We start from the raw sequence: 23,352 nt of genomic DNA, 5'->3' as shown, positions 1-23,352 counted from the left end.
GGGATGATAAGATGAACATTCAAAAGGGTTCTTATTGGGTTTTAATAGTAATGAGATGTTAGCTTGGCGAAGTGTGGGGGGAAGACTTGCTGACATAAAGGATTCAATAAACATGTCTTGCAAAAGTTGAGATAGGGTGTCCTTGAAGGTCTTTAAAAAATTCAACTGGGAAGCCATCCGGTCCCGGGGACTTCCTGCTTTGCATAGAACTGATTGCCAATTTAATTTCCTCAACAGTAATTTGCTGATCTACCTGGCCTTTCAGAGGTAGGTCCAGAGTTGGGATTGCCAATTTATCAAAAAAACAGTCAAAAAGTTCTGATGAGTATAAGGATTCAGATTGGTATAGTCCAGAATAAAATTTTTGAAAACTCTTGTTTATTTCATGTGGGTTTGTGGTAACCTGTCCAGTTTCAGTCCTAATTTCAGCGATCAAATGATTGGATTCTGATTTGCGAAGCTGGTGTGCTAACATTTTTGATGCCTTTTCCCCATGTACTTCTGGATTTAAAGATCATCTGCTCAGACTGTTGAGCAGAAATTAAGTTAAACTCAGTTTGCAAGCTCAGCCTTTATTTATATAACTCCGGGGAGGGGTTTGTAGAATGCTGATGATCCAATTGTAATATCTTGTCTGCTAATTCCTTCATACGTTTCTGTTTTTTCTTTTTAATCGATGAGCAATATGATATAATATGACCCCGCAAAAATGCTTTTAAACTTTTCCAAATGACACTGTATGTCACATCAGAGGTAATATCTGTTTTAAGAAAAATATCAATTTGTTTGGAAATGCAGTCTGTTCTACAAATTCTTTATCAGATAGAAGGAGGGGAGGGAGTCTCCATGAATACAGAGAAGGTTCATTTGGGAAACTGAGCTCCAAAGTCAATGGACTATGATCCATTATTACTATACTGTTGTAGTTGCTTTCGTTTTGGCTTATTAAGAGTCTGGTCTTAACAAGCTCTAAATGTGAAATATCAGATAACTTTTGTTAGGATTTGGAACTATGCCATTAAAATTGATTGGACTGGATGAAACTACTATTTCCAAACACAAATATATTTATCACTGTTGTCAAATAAATTACATTAATTGGTGGAGTTTAATGTAACAGTATTAATTAGAGTTAATTAGTGTGGGTGGGGTTTTCACAAAGTTAGTGGTGAACTTAGTATGAGTAGTTCCACCCTCTGTGGGGTCACTTCTGGTTTGAAAAACATCAGACTAAACGATGGAAAATGGCGGCCAACAGAGGCCGAAGCCCCGCCCTTCCAGTGGGCGTCACGGGACTTAACTTCAGAAAAAAAATACAAACGGTGGAAAGTGGAGAGAAAGTCCTGTTTAGATCCCTTCTGAGTTCTATCACCATAAATTTTTGATGTTTGTCAGTGTAAAAGCTACATTTATGAGGCAGAGGCGGTCAAGTAACAGGAGTTCAGTGTTAAACAGCTGATTGGAATTCAGTGTTAAACAGCTGATTGGAGTTTAGTGTTCAACAGCTAATTGGAGTTTAGTGTTAAACAGCTGATTGGAGTTCAATGTTAAACAGCTGATTGGAGTTTAGTGTTAAACAGCTGAATGTAGTTTAGTGTTAAACCGCTGATTGGAGTTTAGTGTTTAACAGCTGATTGGACAGTTTCTGTTGTCATGGTAATTCAGGACACCAACACCAACATGGATGAAGCTGCAGTGGAGGTTTGGTGTGAAATAGGGTCCCATGGGTGAAGCTTCATCTGTGTCACGTGACAGAGGCTACGTCCACTGCAGTGTGTATGTGTGTGTGTTACTCACACAGTGGGGATGTATTCACCAGGGAAGGCATTGGTGGTGTAGCTGATCAGCAGACAGGTTTTACCCACAGCCCTGAGGAGGACAAGGACGCACACTTAGAAAACACAGGGAAAGTCAGCGGACACATTCATCTGTGTGTGTGTGTGTGTGTGTGTGTGTGTGTGTGTGTGTGTGTGTGTGTGTGTGTGTGTGTGTGTAGAGGCAGTTCCTCCCTTTCACTACCACTTGCACACTGGCCTACATTCATGTTGCCTGAGGAACACAGTATCCCCTGATAATACCACCCCCCCCAACACACACACACATACACACAACCTGCCCACTTCTACTCACACAATTATACATAACCCACACCCCCACCCTACTTCCTCCTCCTGCACCACTCTGATAGGAGCTGAAGGATGCCATGCACATGGGTAGTGGCACGGACACCGATTGGCTGCACACTAGGTTAATGTGGATCCGTCCATGTAGTGACACACAGTTCCAATAAGAAGGGGGTGGGGGGGGGTGACACTGATGTGAGGTCAGTGGGTTTATGGATGGGGAACAGGACAGTGGTCTAGACTCCTCTGTCAGTGTGTGTATGAGGCCTGTTTGTTCAGTTCAGTTCAATAAAGTAACATGAGGTCCATTTCAAGGTTCTAATAGTTTTGGATTTTTCATTATAGTTTAGTTTTAACTAATTTTGACTTTTTTTCAGTGAGTTTTAATTCGTTTTTAGAGCAGGTTTGCTAGTTTTTATTAGTTTTCATTTTTTTCTAAATGCTTAGTTTTAGTATTAGTTTTAGTTTTGTCGTATCTTCTCTCTTCTTCTCTGTCGTATTCAAATAAATCCCAGACAGGACTCTGCTGCTTTCTCCCAACTTTAGTCTCCATGTTTCCAGGTAGCGTGGGGACCAGAAGACAACTGTAAACCACAAGTGAGGGACCGTGAAGTGTCATATGGTGCCAGCAGATAAAATTGCTAGAGCGAAATAAATTGCTTACATGTCAATCCGACGTTGACAAAGTCAAAAACGAAGGGAATTTTATCCTTAATTTTCATCTGTTTTAGTTAGTTTTGTAAACACACAATTCAGTTTCAGTTATCGTTTTTTTCTTTTAATTATAGTTTTTATTTATTTCAGTTAACGAAAATGTTTTTACAATTCTAGTTTTCATCATTTCGTTAGTTTTCGTTAACGATAATAACCTTGGTCCACTTAGTCAAACCTGTTAAAACACAAAACAGCTGATGAGCATGTCTGAAGCCCCATTCACACTAGAGCCCGACTGATATGAGACTTTTGGGGCCGATACCGATATTGGGGGCAAAAAAAAAGCCGATATCCAATATATTGGCCGATATCCGATATTGGCCAATAACCGATACATTGGCCGATATATGAAATAAGAACACTGATCTACACAGGATAGAATACTCTTATATTAGATAATTGTGGACAGGTGGATAAACAGTTGCATAAATCTTTGTTTATCTCACAAATATAATTTACACAACTTTCAAATACAAACTATACAATTACAAAAATAATTAAAGCAAAAAACATTACTTACCACACAATTATGTTTTCACTCACAAATTTTGATGTGTCTGCCTCACAGCACTACAACTTCTTATGTGGACTAAGGACTAAACTGAGCATGTGCGGAGTGAATTAGGTGAGTCCTAAATTGTTCCAGATTGGAGCAATTGCAAGAGTTACAACTGACCCGTGTTACAACTGTCCCCACTCTCCCCCACACTATTAACACCCAGGCCTGCTGGCAGAATGAAACTGTGAGGTAGACAGGAAGTGCACGGACATGGGTGTGTGTGGGGGGGTGAGTACTTAATAAGACGAGGGGGGGTCTGTGATTTTCGGAGCGGGAGGGGGGGCTTAGCTGTCCATCCTCGTCAGAGTGCGCGGTAGTGGTCCGTGATTTTTGCCGGGGTGGGGGATCAGAGTGTGTGTGTGTGTGGGGGGGATAAGCAGTCCATCCTTGTCAGAGCGCACGAGCGGGGGGGATAGCTCCATGATTATGTGAGTGTGTGTGTGGGGTGATAGCGTCATTGTCTGAGCAGGAGTGAAAGTGAAACTAACTCGCTTTAAAGTTCCTCTTATTCTCCGGGCAGCACACACACACACACAGGAGCAGCGAGCAACAGAATCTCCGCACAGCAAAAAAAGTGAATATATCGGCTACATATTGCCCGATGTTGATTAATTGGTGATACGCTGTAATCAGCCCGTTTAATCGGCCGGCCAATTAATCGGTCGGCTCTAGTCCACACTGATGTGTTTTTACTGCTTTCACACCTGTGTCGAGTTCAAACCATTAACTTACTCAAATTGATTTACAAAGTATTTTTCCATTACATTATCCCTGAATCCAGCCTTCATTTCCTTAATTTCTCCGCTTTTAAACATTGGTTCCACTGTTGTTGTTTCACACGGACGCTTATTGTGATGCACACGACACCAGGATTAACACAAACAACAGAAAGAGACGAGGACAAAAAAGGCAGAAAACGTCCATATGTGGACTTTTCTTCATTGGACCCATCACTGACTCCTTTAAACTCTGAAGCTTTAACACTAATATTACACCTATTAATCTGTATTTTTCCAGTTGTTTGTTCCAAATGGATCCAAATGTGGAGATGACTGCTTTTTTTTCTTCTTTTTTTGATATCTTTATTTCAACCATGTAAATGACAATTTAAAAACAAAAACACAAATAAATGATAATCAAGAGAATGAGAACAAAACAAATTGAACAAAACAAAATGACAATTTAAAACTGTAATGTCTTAAGCCTCAAAATTTACACAAAGGGAGTAAGAAAAAGAATAAACTGATGTAATCTGACCTCTGCTTTATGTGGTTATTTCTATATAGATTTCTATATTTCTATATATATATTTTTATACTTTTTGTAGTTGTCGTTTCAGTTGGTTCTGAAATACAGGACAAACTGTTTGTGTGTTTCGCATTTTTTCTGCTTTTTTCACTTATTCAAATAATGGTTTAATCAAATCGAATCGAGGGAAAATAATCAATACATTAATCAATAGTAAAAATAATGGATAGTTGCAGCTGTACACCTGTGTTTGAAACATGCAGGTGTTTTCATCTGTGGAAATGTTGAACCCTTTTACTGTTGAAACACTACGACTGTAGAATAAAGGCTTGTAAATCACTATGAAGATTTCCAAGAGTTCTCCTGCCCCTGTCATGTGACCCTATGTCATGCGACCCTATGTCATGTGACCCCAGCTGGACATAAATCAGTTGTCATCCTTGCCTAGTATGCGTTTAATAAACACAGATACTGAACTACAGCTGGTTTAGTCTGCGTTTGATGTATCTACTAAACTAAAACTAAGCACTTAAAAAAAAAGAAGAAAACTAATAAAAATTAAAACCGCAAGCAGTGTTAAGGGCCTCGCCGTCCCGCACAACCGCCTCGCCATGCGATCGCCGAGGCCACCAACAATGAGAGGACACTGTATCGCGGCCTCGATCCGACATTCTGTGAGATAAGCACAGTTTTAAACTTCCAAAAACGACCGCTTCATCACAGGCTCATCACAGCCACACCCAACATGTGATCAAAAATGTAAGTGATAACTTTTGATCACACATGTGTGTAGGTGATTTTCACTAAGTTTGGTCCAAATTGGATGTAAACCCTAGGAGGAGATGATGAAAGTATGAGGGGTGGGATTTTAGAGGTCCACACTTCCATCCAATATGGCCGACTTCCTGTTGGGTTTAGGGCGGGGCCATAATGTCATTTTTTACTTGTCCTACCATGGTCTATGTCTGTACCAAGTTTCATGCTTGTACGATGAAAAAAATTTGGGGAGGCCTCCCATCCGCGTAACGTATTTTGATTTTTGAGGGGGCACTACCGAGTCATGCAATATTTGCAATATTTTTTCTTGGCGACTTCATATAAAATAATTTTTCACCAGGCTTGAATTTTTGGTCAAATAAAATTGAGTTTTCATTAACGTTCAGGGGGTCAAATTTGTGTGCAAAGTGGTGAGAGAAAAAAAAAAAAAAAAAACGGAACCATGCGATTTTAATAGGCCCTTGCCGACATGTATGTCTGGGCTTGGGCCTAATTGGTGGTGAGAGAAAAAAAAAAAAAAAACGGAACCATGCGATTTTAATAGGCCCTCACTGACATGTATGTCTGGGCTTGGGCCTAATTAAAACCGCAAGCGGTGTTAAGGCCCTAGCCCTCCCGCGCGCCCGCATCCTGATGCGACCGCCGAGGCAACAGACAATGAGAGGACACTGTATTGTCGGCTGGATCCGACATTCTGTGAGATAAGCACAGTGTCATAATTTTGAAAATGACCCCTTAATCACGACCTCATCACATCCACACCCAACATTTGATCAAAAATGTAGGTGATAACTTTTGATCACACGTGTGTAAGTGATTTTCCTCCAGTTTGGTCCAAATTGGATGTAAACCCTAGGAGGAGATGTTGAAAGTATGAGGGGTGGGATTTTAGAGGTCCACACTTCCACCCAATATAGCCGACTTCCTGTTGGGTTTAGGGCGGGGCCATAATGTAATTTTTTACTTGTCCTACCATGGGCTATGTCTGGACCAAGTTTCTTCTTTCTACGTTTAAATTTTTTTTGGGTGGGTTCCCATCTGTGCAATGTATTGTCATATTTTGAGGGGCATGGCCAAGTCATTTTTCAATATTTTGAAAATTATTTTTTCTCGAAAATTCTACTTTTCCACAGTGTAATTTTCAGTCTGTGTACCATTAGTGTGACACAAAGAGTTTTTCAGCAATAGCATCATTGCACCAAAACCCCATTCATTTGAATGGCACAGTTTTTGTTTTTTCATGGCAACATGATTGTAAATAGGGGCGTGTCCTAACTGGCTTTTTGGTTCAGTTTGGTATGAGGGATGTGTGTGCCAAATGTCTTTTTTCTATGTCAAAAATTTTTTTTTCTTTCCCATTCAAAAACTTTAGGGGGCATGAGAGAGCCATTTTACGATCCAACTATACAAGTTACACATCATCGTGTTCAGGTATTCATTCTGCACAAATGTTACATTGGGTCCATCTCAATCTGACACTCTGTGTACGAGAGATACACACATTGATACTTCTAAAAACAGCCACTTCATTATGAGGTCATCACAGCCACGCCCAACATTTGATCAAAAATGTAGGGGGTAACTTTTTATCACACATGTTTGTAGGTGATTTTCACCCAGTTTCGCCCAAATTGGATGTATACCCTAGGAGGAGATGATGAAAGGATGAGGGGTGGGATTTTATAGGTCCACACTTCCACCCAATATGGCCGACTTCCTGTTGGGTTTAGGGCGGGGCCATAATGTCATTTTTTACTTGTCTTACCATGGGCTATGTCTGTACCAAGTGTCACGTTTGTATGTGGAAAAAAATTGTTGGAGGGCTCCCATCCGCGTAATGTATTTTGATTTTTGAGGGGGTGCTACCGAGTCATTTTGCGATATTTTTTCTTTGCGACTTCAAATAAAAAAAACTTTTGCCGGGCTTGAATGTTTGGTCAAACAAAATTGACTTTTTGTTAACGTTCAGGGGGTCAAATTTGCGTTCAAACCGGCGACAGAATAATAATAATAACGGAACCATGCAATTTTAATAAGCCCTCGCCGACACGTGTGTCTGGGCTCGGGCCTAATAACGGAACCATGCGATTTTAATAGGCCCTTGCCGACATGTATGTCTGGGCTCGGGCCTACTAACGGAACCATGCGATTTTAATAGGCCCTTGCCGACATGTATGTCTGGGCTCGGGCCTAATAAAGGAACCATGCAATTTTAATAGGCCCTCGCCGACATGTACAGGGGTTGGACAAAATAATGGAAACACCTTCTATGATGCCAAAATGTTAGGTGTGTCCATTATTTTGTCCAACCCCTGTATATCTGGGCTCGGGCCTAATAACAGAACCATGTGATTTTAATAGGACCTTGCTGACATTTATGTCTGGGCTCTGGCCTACCTTGCAAACCTGCTCTAAAAACAAATTAAAACTAACTGAATTAGAGAAAAATAAGTCAAAACTAAATAAAATTAAAGTATAATGAAAAATCCAAAACTACTGGAACCTTGGTGCGTACATTCTTATATAATACAAAGTGATATTAGAGCAGTTTGGGTTGGTTCACCACCATCTGCAGCCTGGTCATGTGACGTGCCCATCAGAGGTGTGTTTGAACACTCCGAGATTATTGGTGAAAACTAAAAGCCCAGGGTCGAGAGAGGCTGTTTCCATGTTAATAGTCAGATATTTCTGAATGACACCGTTCAAATAAGTGTTGAATCTAATTCCGTTTATTCTCACTTAGGTGGATTCTGTCTCCAATGGTTGAAATTATTAATAAAACAAAATGCACTTAGAAAGAAAAGACTCATAGTTTTATTATCTGTAGGTTCCAATCGAATTAATGAATAAATAAGAGCCAGGGATGGGCGATAAATTCTACGATAACGATTGTGAAATACTTTAACATCATAAAAAATATCATTGTATTGATATTCTATCAGTTATTTTGTTTAGGAAAGAATTAAAACCACAAATAACTGTCTACTGCCTCATTTTTTATCTTGCTGAATAACAGCTCGTTGCAGTTTTCTGTCATTTGTTTTCATGTAGAGTTGTATGGATTTAAATATTCATTTAAAAATAATCTCATTCAACATTAAAATAAACACAGTCACTGAATCAGACAAGACACGTGTTGGTTTGTCTGTGTATGTTTCACTCTTTAAGTCATTTTCATCATGTTCTGTCTTAAGTATGTTTTAGATCATTTTCTTCTTCTTCTGTCATTTATGACTAATTTTAACCCATAAATGAATCTGTTCTGTCTTCAGTATGTTTTAGATCATTTTCTTCTTCTCCTGTCGTTTATGACTAATTTTAACCCATAAATGAATCTATCGTTGTCAGCCTTCACTATAGACTGAAATAAACCATCTTCTAAACCTGGAACAAACAATGGTTCGATGAAACATTTGGCACCTCTTCTACTGATATGAATATGTTTACCGTCAAAACGGAAAATAACAATGAAAATACTGACAATAATAATCGGAAATCATCTGTGCTGTGGACATCAGACTTTTTGAACCACAGAATTATCAGTACATACAAACAGATTTTACACTTATTCCTGTAAATTTCTTTTACTTACTTTGTCTAGTACATGTTGTACCAACTGCTTCTTCTAATTATGTTTTAATAGACTGTTTCAAAAAAATAAATAAATAAATAAATAAATAAATAAAAATTATATATATATATATATATATATATATATATATATATATATATATATATATATATGTATATATATATGTAACTAATTAACTTAAAAGGACCCTTGGACCCTTAGTGGGACCCTTAATAGGATCCTTAAAGGTACCCTTAGTAGGATCCTTAAATGGACCCTTAACAGGACCCTTAGTGGGACCCTTAAGTGGACCCTTACTGTGTCCTCTGTCCACTGGTCTCATGCTGCCTCTGATCTGCAGGTTTTCCAGTTCCCCTTCATTCAGTCCCTGCTGCTTTAATTGAGTCAGAACCCTGACCCCGTAGGAATCCATTCAATGGGTAAACTGACCCTGTAGGAACCCTTTAAATGAACACCACAGTCTTCTTCTCTGGAGGTTCCACTGATTCTAACCCAAACTTCTGACAGATAACCTATTCTTTGGTGGAAAAGGCAGACAGTCTACAGAGCAGCCTCCACTCAGGCCTCTGAATCCATCCCATAATTCAAAGAACTGGATCAGCTTCAACCGTCAGTTGTTCTTATAATTCTGCCTGTTTTATCACATCCACCTATGAACAGTAACACCGGAGGAACCCGATGGAGGTCCACGGCGGACCTGTGTCGCGTGGACTGTGATGGGGATGCGGAGGGGAGGCAGTGGAGCCGGATCCGGATCCGGATCGGGGCCTGTTTGCCTGTGACAGGGCCACACATTCCTTAGCGTGCATCAGCACTTCAACCTCCGGTGGCCTACGAGGCGTGGAGGTGTTCCCGCAGCATATCCACAGACGGTCCGCTCCCACCCCCACGAAGACCCAGACGGATCAGAAAAAGAAAACAGGTTCGAACACAAAGGCGACACGAGCGAAAAGACGAACAGAAAAGTAGCACCGCCGTGAGCCGCAGCCCCTTTTTCCTCCATCGCATCCTCCCATCATCCATCTGTCCGCGGACGCATCACTAACTCACGCACACTGACGGGCCGTGGACCCGCCGCGCATGTCCATGTGTTTCTTACCCGTCGCCGACCACCACACATTTGATCGCTTGCATTTGGACAGAGGCTGGAGGCGCTCAGGAACCGGGAACAGGTCCGACAGAGTGCGCGGAGGTCCGGGATGAGAGCGGCGGGGCTCGGCAGTCCGCACGGCGATGGAGCCGCAGTGAAAGGGGTCGGCGACGAGCGGCTCCGGAAAACCCCGAGTGGATTTAAAGGGACAGTGACCAGAACAGAGGGACAGGAGGAAGACATGCTTCAGCTGTGCTCCATCACACTTCCGTTTGGTACTGCTTTTAGAACACCGATGATAATACTGATAATAATACTGATGATCATACTATAGTAATACTGATAATACTGATAATAATACTGATAATAATGATCATAATACTGATAATACTAATAATACGGATAGTATTTTTATTTGTTTTTTAGCACTATCTTTATATGGCACACTTTCTTAGGTTGCTCCTTTGACCAGTGAATTTTCCACTTGTGGGATCAATCAAGGTTCATCTAATCTAATCTAATCTAATCTAATCTAATCTAATCTAATCTATTGTAATCTAATCTAATATAATCTACTCTAATGTACTATAATATAATCTACTATAATCTAATCTAATCTAATCTAATCTAATCTAATCAGTCCCTATAAAACCATTCAAATCCAGTCCTAGTCATCATTCCAAAGACCCCTGGGGCCTTGGTCAGATCGGTTTGGTGTTATTTTTTCTGCTCATAAACCAGACCATGCAGTGCTAACCATGACTCTGGTTAGCACTGAGTCTCACTGGGAAAATATGAATAATAACTGGAAGTAATGACTTAAAATAGGGATCATCATCTATTGGTCTGAGACAAGACTTTTTCTATGGAGTCTGTGGGGTTTAGAACATTGCAAATAAAAATGTAAAAAAAAATCCAATCTTTTAGGTCTATCATCAATGTTTGAAATGAACCTTTTCCATTGGATCATTACTGCAGTGATTAATATGTTTCAACAGCAACAAGTTCCTCAGCTAATGTCAGAAACTCCCTCAGGTTTCCCTCATCCCATTGACTTCCATTAGAACCCCATTTTTTAATCTCACCTCCATTACTCTAGATAACCATACATCCTCTTGTGTCAACATTTTATTTTGAAAAAAAAAAAAAAAAAAAAAGTAGTTATGTTTAACATTTTTTGTCCAACAGTTTCCTACAATTGTAGGCTGATGTATGAAATTCTTGAGTTTTTTTGGTTATATTATATGGCTGTGTGACCACCAGGGGGCCCCAAGAAGGATTTGTTTGTATACGTGTGCAAAAATATTATTTAACCTTTTCATGCATGAATTATGAGAACCTTAGTTGAGATTTTTGTCCTGAGTGTTTTTATTCTTTTTTTAGGCATGAAAAAAAAAAAAAAAAAAAAAAAAAACAATATGATTGCACTTGTTTGTTTGTTTTTTTTTTTTTTTTTTAATGAACCTATTTTTCATGGGGCTACAAAAATGTTCGCTTAGCTGGACACCATGAATGTATTTTTTTAAAGCAAAGAAATATCTTTTTAAAATCCATCATCAGAAAGTGATACACTGTGTAAACCATATGAAACTTTTTTTTTTTAATGCTGTTAATCTGATGTTTTCTAATATTCTAATGCTAGTTATTACTCACTTGATGAAGATAATATGCAAAAAAAAAAAAAAAAAAAAACTTTTTGTTTAAGAAAGCTGCTAATTACAGTCTTATAACAATTAGCAATTGATTTACACTAAAACATGTCACTGCAGATCAGGTTTATCAAGAACAGCAAAGTTAATGTAATGGTATGAATGTCAGTGTATGGGATGGTGCATAAGTGTCCGCTGTGTTGGCTCATTTGGAAATAAAACAACAAAACCCCTGAATACACAAGAGAACAGCTGTCCACTGTAATGACCACTATGCATGAAAGGGTTAAATCAGACCTGGGCATTTTACGGCCCGCGGGCCGCTTGCGTCCCTTTGGTTGACTCTGACAAGCCCGTGTAAGGTTCGCAAGAAATTACAAAATAAACGTATTTTCTCATTTTACCTAATGTGTGGATTGAATGTGCATTGCTTTTATTTTGAAGTTGTATTTTTTTACGTCGCGCATAGGTACATAAGGTATGTAAGGTATGCGTGTTACTAAATTGACAGTGTTGTTGGCAGGTTACGGGTGTCAAGACAACTTTCGCCCCTAAAAAAGAAAGGTAGATGCTGAATTCAGGGTTTTCCAGAAGACATGGACTGCTAAGTATTTATTTACTGAAGTCAGAGGTAAAGCGGTGTGTTTGGTTTGCAGAGACCAGATTGCCGTGTTCAGAGATTACAATTTGAGTCGACATTATGAGACGAGACATTCGGAGAAATATAAAAACTTGAATGATGCTGAAATGGCTAATGGCTGATATCGGAAGATTTGGTAGCTAAGCTACAAAAGCGACAAGGGTTTTTTACCAAGCTTCACACATCCAGGGATGCAGCAACCAGGACCAGCTTTGTCATATCCCACAAAATTGCTAAAAACAGTAAGCCATTCTCAGAGGGAGAGTTTGTAAAAGAGTGCTTGGTGTACTCTGCAGCACTAATATGTCCTGAAAAACAAGAAGCATTTGAGCAAGTCCCGCTGTCCAGGCGCACCGTGACCAGAAGGATCGAGGACATTGCGGGAAATTTGGAGCTTCAGCTGCAACGTGAAGTGGCAAATTTTGACTTTTTCTCCTTGGCTTTGGACGAGAGCTGTGATGTCCGTGACACAGCCCAGTTACTTGTATTTGTCCGTGGGATAACGGACTTCTAGATTACGGAGGAGCTGGCAGCAATGCGCTCAATGAAAGGGACAATGACGGGGAGCGATCTGTTCACGGAGGTAAATGCATGCATGGACACACTGGGATTGAAATGGGACAGATTGAGGGGTGTCACAACAGACGGTTGTCCAAATTTAACAGGGAAAAATGTTGGGCTGTTGAAACGTATGCAAGACAAAGTGACTGAAATCAACCAGATGAGAAAGTGGTATTTTTGCATTGTATTTTACATCAGCATGTGTTGTGCAAGTCAGTGCTTAAAATTGACGACGTGATTGATGTTGTAACTAAAATAGTAAACTTTATCAGGGCACGAGCATTGAATCACAGGCAGTTTTTTGCACTTTTAGAGGAGCACGAGACTGAACATAGTGACATCAGCTATCACACAGCTGTCTGATGGCTCAGCCTGGGCAAAGTGCTGAAAAGAATCTGGTATCTGAAAGCAGAGATCCGAGAGTTTTATGAGAAGAAAGGCAAAGACATCCCAGAGCTCTCAGATAAGAAGTGGATGGCAGATTTTGCATTTGCTGTTGATGTGACCACTGATGACTGCACTGAACACCAAACTGCAAGGCAAGGGCCTTTTTGTTCATGAAATGCACAACCTGGTGAAGGCTTTCATGATGAAGTTACAGTTTCTTTCTAGGCAACTGGAGAGCAACAGTCTCACTCACATGCAAACCCTGAAAGAAGTCGCACCATCAGATGATAACCTCCGCAGGTACTCATCTATGTTAGGAGCACTGCATGGTGAGTTTTCAAGGCGATTTAAAGATCTCAGAACAATGGAGAGTGAAATGCACTTGATTTCCTCTCCTGCAATGTGGATGATGCACCTAGTGATGTCCAGTTGGAACTCATTGACCTGCAGTCTGATGCAGTACTAGCAGAGCACTTTAAGTCACAACCACTGCTGAAATTCTACTCTTCTCTTAAGCAAGAGAAGTTTCCAAACATGAGGAGACATGCTCAGAAGATGTTTGCTCTCTTTGGCTCTACCTACATATGTGAACAAACATTCTCAGTGATGAAGTTTAACAAGTCCAGGTACAGATCCTCTCTTGCTGATGATCATCTGTCAGCTGTGCTTTGCATCTCCACCTCAGACATTCAACTGGACTTTGATGCACTTGTTAAAGACCAACAGAGACTAGATTTCTCTCACTGAACAAGAAAAAAGAACTGAAAAACACAGAATGAGTGATGAGTGTGAATGTGATTGAACCACAAATGTAGGCATCATTATTTTCTAATATGACGTATCTTACTCAATGTGGCTGAAAATGGTCACTAATATAATGACTCAAAAACTGTTTAAATGTTCACATTTTGTTAGCCATTGTTTTGAGAAATGTTATTAAGTAAATGTCATTTCTTCTAAGATAACCTCTCTTTTTCATTGCTCAATTATAACATATACTCTTACCAACTTATCAAAACAATGCTATTTACTGCTTTATATAAAGAAACACAATATTATGTGGACTTTAGTTCAGCCTCCATAATATTTTCTTGTTCTCATGTGGCCCCATGTAAAAAATAATTGCTCACCCCTGGGTTAAATCAGCATCTGATTCATCAGTGTGAACATTTCTTGTGCAAACTGCAATGTCTTTGAAAGCTTCAACAACAAAAGAGACAAAACTGAACATATGAAGTATGAACTGTCATATCAGTCCCCGGACTTCTGCCTGTTTTGTCTGTCTTGTCATTTCCTGTTTTATTTTGTTAAGTTCTCCTCTTGTGTCATGTCTGGTGTCTTTGCTTCCCTTCCCTGATTGTTCCACCTGTGCTGATTACCAGTCCCCACCCTGATTTGTTCCACCTGTGTCTCATTGTCTTCCCTCCCTCTTGTGTATATAAGCCCTGTGTTTCTGTATGTTCGTTGCCAGTTCGTATTTGCCTAGTGTGTCTACTTACCAGCGTTTCCTCGGATCCTGTTTGTCTGTCTGCCTGCCTGTCTGTTTTTGACCCGGATTGTTTCCTCGATGCCAGAGTTTTTGCCTGCCCCTGTCTGTGCTTCTGCCTCGGTGACCATACCTGTGTTCGACCTTCAGCCTGGATTTTCGGTGTGTGAGCTTGCCTTTCCCCAAAGTACGTTTGCCTGTCTGCTTGTCTTCCCGTGTATGACCTGGTCTGTCCCCTGACTGTCGTTTGCTTCCTCCTAGTCAGGTTCCCCTCGTGTGCTCCTGACCCGGGCTGTGAAGCTTGTCATTCGGATTCAGAATCCGTGACGAATCCCCAGAGCCGTTTCACCGAAGACTCATCCATTACCTGCTTGTGTGAACTGTTTTTACTGACTGTGTTTAATAAACACCCTTACATTGTATTCCTGTCTGTGGGTCTTGCATTTGGGTTCGGTCCTCGTACTTCCAGTCCTAACATGAACGAATTAGAAACAGAAATACACTGAACAAAAATATAAATGCACCACTTTTGTTTTTGCTCCCATTTTTCATGAGCTGAACTCAAAGATCTAAAACTTTTTCTGTGTACACACAAGGTTTATTTCTCTCAAATATTGTTCACAAATCTGTCTAAATTTGTGTTAGTGAACATTTCTTCTTTGCTGAGATAATCCATCCACCTCACAGGTGTGGCATATCAAGATGCTGATTAGACAGCATGATTTTTGCACAGGTGTGCCTTAGGCTGGCCACAATAAAAGGCCACTCCAAAATGTGCAGTTTTATCACACAGCACAATACCACAGATGTCACAAGTTTTGAGGGAATATGCAATTGGCATGCTGACTTCAGGAATCTCCACCAGAGCTTTTGCCTGTGAATTGAATGTTCATTTCTCTACCATAAGCCATCTCCAAAGCTGTTTCAGAGAATTCATGAAGAAGACTGTGCGAGGAAAATGGTGGTCACACCAAATACTGACTGGTTTTCTGACCCCCCTGGACCACCCAATACAGTAGGGATGGGCTGATGATGCCTGAAGGAGTGTATTGACACATTACACAAACTGTGTTGACACTGTATTGACACTGTGTTGGTCACTCAATAGTGACCTCTGCTGTAGATCTAAAATCATTGCAGGTAAACAGAAATGAAAATAAGATGGAAAAACTTGCATGCTGTTAACCCAACATTAGCCTGTGACATAATATTTAATCTTTATTCAATTGCTAGTCTTTTACTTAAAATATGATCTCATCCTTGTATAATTTCATTTGCTCCATTTGTTTGCTGAGTGAAGTTATTTATGAGAAGGGTTCAAAATTTGCTTGTTTGTGTAAATGCTCAAATGAGTTGGCATGTAAAATATAGCAAATTTTTCTGTAATAAAATTGAGAATTAAAATGTTTAACTCATGTATGGGATTTTGTTAACCAAAGTGTTCAATCATATGAAATAACACACTAAAAATGGATTCATTCATACATTTTTATTGAGGAACAAAAGTTTTTGAAGTGTCTTTGCTCCAAGGCGATTTCTCCTCTTGGACACCAGTTCCCCTGCAGTTCCCCTGAAAACACTCGTTCACAGGGAACAGATGAAGATGGTGTGCATAAATATTTAAGTGCCAGTTGATAAAGGTGTGGATACGTTTTCTGGTTATTTTTCCAATATTGTAATGGGTCTTGTGTTCTGGGTGTGTTGCTTTCAGCTTGGTAGCGTTGGACTTCAACTATGGAATCTGCCGTAGCATTCGAGGTCATCCTGTTCTCCTCAACTTCCATATCTAGAGGTTTCCAGAGACTGTGCCCTAACAAATATTTTTAAAAAAATTATTCGTCATGTGATAATACACTCACAAAAAACCACAGAAATATACATATAAACACAAAAAAATGTGTTTTCATACCTGAACTGGGTTCTGATCCATGTGAAGAGCTCGGTTCTTCTGTTGGGTCAGGCTCATGGCTCCTCATTTCAGCAGCACACTCCGACTTCAGTCTCTTAACAGCTTCAGTTGCTTTCAGTGGACTAAAGAAGCCAACTGTTTTAAACCTGGGGTCCAACAGTGTTGCCAGTGTCATCACACTGAGCGATTCCATGTTGCAGATGGACTCAGTTAGCCGCTTTCTCAGATTGTCAGCCAGTTCTTCAGCAGCTGGTTTTCTTAATGTTGAGGCTTGATGTTGAAGCTCAATGTGGATCATTCTCATCAATGGAATAACCTTTGACCCCGAGACTCTTTTTTCCTCAGAGAGTTCTCTTGTGGCTTGGTCAAAAGGAGAGAGCACCCTGAGCATCTCTTCAATGACTTCAAATTCTTCAGGAGTCAGTGGAGTAATATCATTTTTTAATGAGGCCAGTGACACCCAGACTGCCTCCTTCTGCTCAGTCATTCTTTCCAGCATGTGGTAGGTGCTGTTCCATCGTGTTGGCACCTCATTTATTAATTTATGGACTGGTGTTCCCAGCTGTTGCTGCATTTGAGTGAGCTTTTCTTTGGCTGTGGTGCTTGATCGAAAGTATGTGACAATTTGCCATGTTTTGTTGCGTATTTCTGTTAGTGTTGTAATTTGATCACATGATTTTTTTACAATTAAACTGATGGAATGGGCAATACAAATAGTTTGCCGTATTTGCAGCATTCGAGCACATGAAATCATGTTTGCTGCTGCATCAGTGACAAGACACCTTTACTTGCTCGCTATTCCCCACTCCTCCATGAGGCTCCTTTTAACCATGGCCATGTTTTCTGCAGTGTGTTTCTGTGGAAAATGCTGCACTCCTAAGACTGATGTACAGAATTCATGGCTTTCTTTGTCCACATAGTGGCAAGTCACAGCAAGATATGCATCCATATTAATTGAGGTCCATATATCAGCTGTTAAAGTAACAGCAACAGCGTTCTGGAGGTCCTTTTTTGTTTTCTCCTTTTCCTCCTCATACTTCTGGCCCACCAAGTCCTTGACGGTCTAAAAATAACCATACAAATATCGTAATGCCTTATGAATACATACATGTCTGTCCGTCTGTATCTATCGACAGTACTCATTAATTAATTTAACCATACATGTCTTACACATACCTTCCTGCTTGGTAGAACATACGAGGGTGCAACAAGCTGCATGAGCGCCCTGAATCCCTCATTTTCTACAAGGGAGAGTGGCTGACAGTCTTTGATGATCATGTTGACCACAGCCTCATCCAATGCTTGCTTGTTAGGAACTGCAAGCCAAAAGGAAATATTTTGTTTAAAGCTTGTTAAAGGACTGTAATTTTACAAATAATACTACAGGGTCACAAAAAGCCTTTTGTATGTAATAAAATATTTTTGAAAATTCAAAGTTTTTGTGAGAATTTCATCATACCTGGGGTACTCACAGCAGGAGTGTCTGCCAACTCTTCATTGCCATGCCGAGCTCTATAATGCCTCAGCATTGATGATGTGCTCTTATTGATGTAAGACAATTCTGTTGAGCAGAGCCGACACTTCACCTACAATAAAATAAAAAGTTAATTTATCTGAAAACAAATCAAACCTCTTACTAGAAAAGAGTAGAAACATTTAATTAAAAACTAACAGTAAATAATGCCCAAAGGAGGAAAAGATTTACCTTATTTGGTGTCAAAAGATCAAAATTATTCCAGACTTGTGAAAATTTTCTAGAACGATCCATGAGTGGAAGCAAAGCAAAAATCCAACAGGCACAGGCACAGGCACAGGTACAGGTACAGGTACAGGTACAGGTACAGCAACAACAAACAGTTTAATCTCCATCCAACACACCTGCAACATGTTGATACCGTTTGTTTCCTTATAAACACAATTTGGCGCGGCACATCCAAACGACACACCTCCTGTATCGGTCACATGAGTTTTTGTTAAAGCGATACACACACCAATACGGGGTTTCACACTTGTGCACTCAGCACAGTGCTGACGCACCAGTGTTGTTCATCCCATCACTACAATACAGTAAAACTGCACATTTTAGAGTGGCCTTTTATTGTGGCCAGCCTAAGTCACACCTGTGCAATAATCCTGCTGTCTAATCAGCATCTTGATATGCCACACCTGTGAGGTGGATGGATTATCTCAGCAAAGGACAAAGGAGAAGTGCTCACTAACACAGATTTAGACAAATTTATGAACAATATTTGAGAGAAATAGGCCTTTTGTGTACATAGAAAAAGTTTTAGATCTTTGAGTTCAGCTCATGAAAATGGGAGCAAAAACAAAAGTGGTGCGTTTATATTTTTGTTCAGTGTATTTGAGGTGTGTGTGTGTGTGTGTGTGTGTGTGATTGGCTTTAGTTCATTTCCAGCCGCAGACCATCAGGTCCTGCATCATGTGACCTGGTGTTTCCTACAAATGCACCTGTTTCATTTGGTGCAGGTGGTAGAAGACCTCCAGACCTCAGGAGCAGGTTGGATCACTACCTGGTGTTCCCTTAATAATCTGGCACTCAACTCCTTGAAAACAAAGGAGTTGGTGCTGGACTTCAGGAGGAAGAGGGAGGATTCCACCCCTCTTCCTCCTGACATGCTTGTTTTTATTCTGTGTATATATTTACACTTTAATACTTTTCTTTTAAACTGTTTAGCACTACGCACCACTAGAGAGTTGTCTCTTAATTTCATTGTACATATGTGTAATGACAATAAAGGCATTCTATTCTATAGCAGTGGTGGCATCTGTAGTGCCTGTGAGGGCATCAACAGTGGTCTGTACCTCCACCACCACGGCAGCAGTGGGGTGGGGGGTCTTCTACCACCTGCACCGAGTGAAACAGGTGCGTTTGGAGATGTGCATGTACATTTTTTACATGAAGGTGCAAAATACAATGAGTATAAACAACATGTAAGAGTAAAAGACACTGGATTTCAAAAATGTAACTAAAATGGATAGATGCTGTAATACAACCTCCAAAATAAACAAAAAAAATATTTAAAAAGTTGAGAAAAATGTACAAAAATGCCTGATAAGGACCTAAGGGTCGGTCAGTCAATAAAACAAATGTTTATTTATATAGCACCACATCATAACAAAGTTATCTCATGAGCCTTTCCATTTAGAACTGGTTCCAACCAGACTCTTCAAGCATGGGTTTTATGCAGGGCATAAAGGCTGGACTGTATTGAATGGATAAAGGTCATGTGGTCAAATGAGGCCAGACTGACCCGCTTCCAGGGTGAGATACAGTGATAACCCATCATGCCTTGTGCCTCCAGTGAACCTGTGGGCTCAGTGTTCTAATCTGGGCATGGTTCAGGTGGTCAGGTCCAGGTTGATGTGTCCACAAAAGCAGATCAGCTGAACCTGAAGAAACTGAAGGATCAGCTGCCAACGTCAATGGATTGGTCTTTTCCAGATGGTACTGACTCGTTTTTCAAGACACAAGGATTCATCAGCTCCAAACTGTGAACAAATGGTTCAGGAGCATGAGACATCATTTCACACATGGACTGGATCTGTGACATGTGTGTGGTCTGACTCCCATCATCTAGACACCATCTTATCTGAACATTTATTCAGCTCTGGACACAATTCAATGTTGTGACACTGCAGAAGCTCATTGAAATGGTTCCTTGGTGAATGTATAGTTGTTCATTCTGTGTACAGTGGGTTTTATTTCAGTACGTGACGGAGCGGCCGTAGGCCTCACGTCACTGTCACTCGCACGGTGCGTTTTCCCCGTGTCTCTGTGGGAGGAGGCGGCATGTGTAGAGTGCCAGTGTCCCACGGAGCCACGCTACAATGGACATGCTGGAGAGTAGTTTCTCCCCACATCCCTCCTTTCTGAACTGTTTTATTACACGGGTAATAGTGTGTTCGAGGGTGCACACTTGACACCTACACTCAGACTCACAAACTCACAGACTCAGTACTCCGCCTCCATTCACCACTTTGGATGGCAAACTAGGGCACTTCCTGGCTAACCCTTTTATGGCGCATTGTGGCGCGCCGTTAGAAGTCAGATGACTTGGACTGGTTTATTTTTTTCCCTGTTTATTCAATTATGTTGGATTTTGTGTTAGTTACATATAAAGTAAAGGCCACATGAAGGGTATTTTGATGGTAGAATATTTCTGTTAATGAATGTTCTTATTTGGTCAGTTATTTTTTATTTTTAGCTTAGGAGTTTTTGTTAAAAACCCTCTCTTTCATTGATTTGGTATGCCCAGGGGAGGGGCTAAGGATATATAATGAGTAGGCCTGTAACGGTGTTCTTTTAACTATTGGTTCTTTAGGGTTAGGGTTATTATTTTCTGACCCACTTCAGATCAGATTAGGCTGAATGTGGAACCTGAACTAAAATTAGTTTGATACCCATGGTCTAGGAAATGCAGGGAAAGCTTGTTATAATCAAACATTTTTGTTTATTCTAAAAACTACTGAATATAACGTTGTCGTCTAAAGGATTCAGATGCAGAAAATGGCCTGTTATTAAATAAATACTGCTTTCTTATCTCGAATAACGCAAACAATGGAAGCTTTTTAAGCAAAATAGCACTAATGATTAAAATCACAAATCAAAACATAACTGTTGAATAATTTTATCCGCTCCTGGTACAAAAATGCAAACAGCTTGTCTTTGTTTAACGGCTTCTTCCTCTCAATCACATGCATGATCTATGAGTGTATATGAGTGTGTAGTGTTCAGATTTGCCTGTGTTTTTTTTTGTTTTGTTTTGTTTTAATTCCAATTTTTATTCAGAACAGTCTAATAACGTATTACACAGGAGGTGCAAATTACACTGTTCTCTTTTTTTGTTTTTTTTTTTTAAAAAGAAAAAGGGCGTCAGTATTGCTCACTGGAAGGAATGAAAAAACTGGGTAATTCTTGAACCTTTGTTGCATGAATATTGTCATATAAACATAGACTTTGCAGTGTGAAACATAACAGAAGAGTAAATGGTGAAAATCAATGCTTTTCATGGTCATCCTACTTTGTAGTTCAGTGGTTTCCAACCTTTTTTTTTTTTTTTACTCCTGACTCCATTTTAACATCACAAATTTCTGGTGACCCCAGATATTCAAAACAGAGACTTTTTTTTTTGCTAAAATTAACTTGTTTTTGATCATGTAATAGTTTGCTATACAATGTTGTAAATACACGTTAATTTTAAAGGACATTTAGTCTATATAGTGTATATTTTTGTGGACGGAGGCAGTAAAGCCAGGTGTAGATTACTGCATAAAGTGTAATGGCGCTAGTACAGGCACAGAATCCAAATGCAGAACTCAGAGTCAAAATGTAAAGTTCAAAAGATTTATTAGTCACACACAGGTGTAAGAAAAATATAAATGACAAAATCTTGAGGATAATAGGTGGTAATTTCCTCTTCGAATCAGTCCTCTGGACCGAGAACGACAACCCGTCTCCCCGTGTGGTTAGCGGGGTAACAGACAGGTAATCAGGTGAAAGGTGAGCACGATCAAGGAAAGGGAAGTAAAGACGACAGACAAGACACATGAGGGGAAACTTAACAAAATAAAACAGGAAGTGACAAACAAAACATAAAAGACAGACAAAACCAGACTAACATCTGGCTGCAGGCATGACACAAAGGGAGAATTGGATTTTCTTTGGTCAGGATATGTACAGTCAGTCCAGCTTGTATTTACAAGGCTGGCAATTAATACTGAACAAACAAGAACTCAAACTATGAATTACGAAAGAGCTGCAGCATCTGAAACCGACCACAATGAACATTTGACACATAAACAGAACCACAGATAAAAAGAACCACAGTGCTGCAGCTTCAGAGCCACAGTTTGACTGATATGGATTGGGATTGGCTCTGTGAACTCATCATATAATTTTTATATAAGTAAGTTTTTATTTTTATTGATTACTAGAAATTTTAGGTGACCCCATTTGAATTCCAAGCAACCCCAAGGTTGAACAACACTGTTGTAGAACAATAACATGAATAGTAATAAAGATTATATATGTAAACAAACATATTTTCATTTACTTACACACACTCACATTTATCTACATGTATAAATGATTGTGGACGTGTCCAAGAAAAGCCAGATTTGCCTGTGTTTTGTGACCCCCAGCACCATGTGATGTGTTGGAGTGCAGACAGCAGCCCAACTAATTCCAGAGGAGGGCGCCAGAGTGCACAGCAGACTCACTGTACAGAAGGCACTGCTGGAGGTCAAAACACACTGGTTATGGAACTGTCTGCTTCAAAATACAAAAGATTCTGCAAAGACAAAAGCACAAGTGTGTTTGGTGATATGTTTTTACTGGAGCCACAAATTGCAGTAATAAAAAAACATTGTAGAAAAGTTGTAGAAAGTTGAGACATTTTTCAAATATGCAATAAAATCTAAATCTGTGATAAATAATGTGTTTGAGCCATAAAGACTTTGAACTATTGTTGTGGTTACCTCAAATTACATTTAACCTTTACTTAGTAATTTATTACCATTTATTCTAATTCCATCCTCTGCATTTTTGCATGTTTAGTGAAAATCAGACATTTCTATTTTCTATTATTCAGTTTACT

At 39.8% G+C, this 23,352-nt stretch overlaps 1 protein-coding gene across 1 annotated transcript in view; it reads right to left on the bottom strand.

The window, feature by feature from the left end:
* Window positions 1-10,260, bottom strand: part of rac3b (Rac family small GTPase 3b) — a 31,034-nt gene extending 20,774 nt beyond the window's left edge. Inside the window, exons 1-2 of the mRNA XM_030163153.1 lie at window positions 10,113-10,260; window positions 1,798-1,869 (exon numbers count right to left, since the gene is read on the bottom strand). Coding sequence (XP_030019013.1) covers window positions 1,798-1,869; window positions 10,113-10,147 — 107 coding nt within the window. The 5' untranslated portion in view covers window positions 10,148-10,260. The remainder of the gene's footprint in view (window positions 1-1,797; window positions 1,870-10,112) is intronic.
* Between the last annotated feature and the right edge of the window lie 13,092 nt (window positions 10,261-23,352).

The sequence above is a fragment of the Sphaeramia orbicularis genome, chromosome 19 (genome assembly GCF_902148855.1).
Source record: "Sphaeramia orbicularis chromosome 19, fSphaOr1.1, whole genome shotgun sequence".
In the NCBI taxonomy this organism is placed as follows: domain Eukaryota; kingdom Metazoa; phylum Chordata; class Actinopteri; order Kurtiformes; family Apogonidae; genus Sphaeramia; species Sphaeramia orbicularis.
The sequence above is the reverse complement of the archived record's forward strand: the minus strand, read 5'-3'. Positions and strand labels throughout refer to the sequence as shown.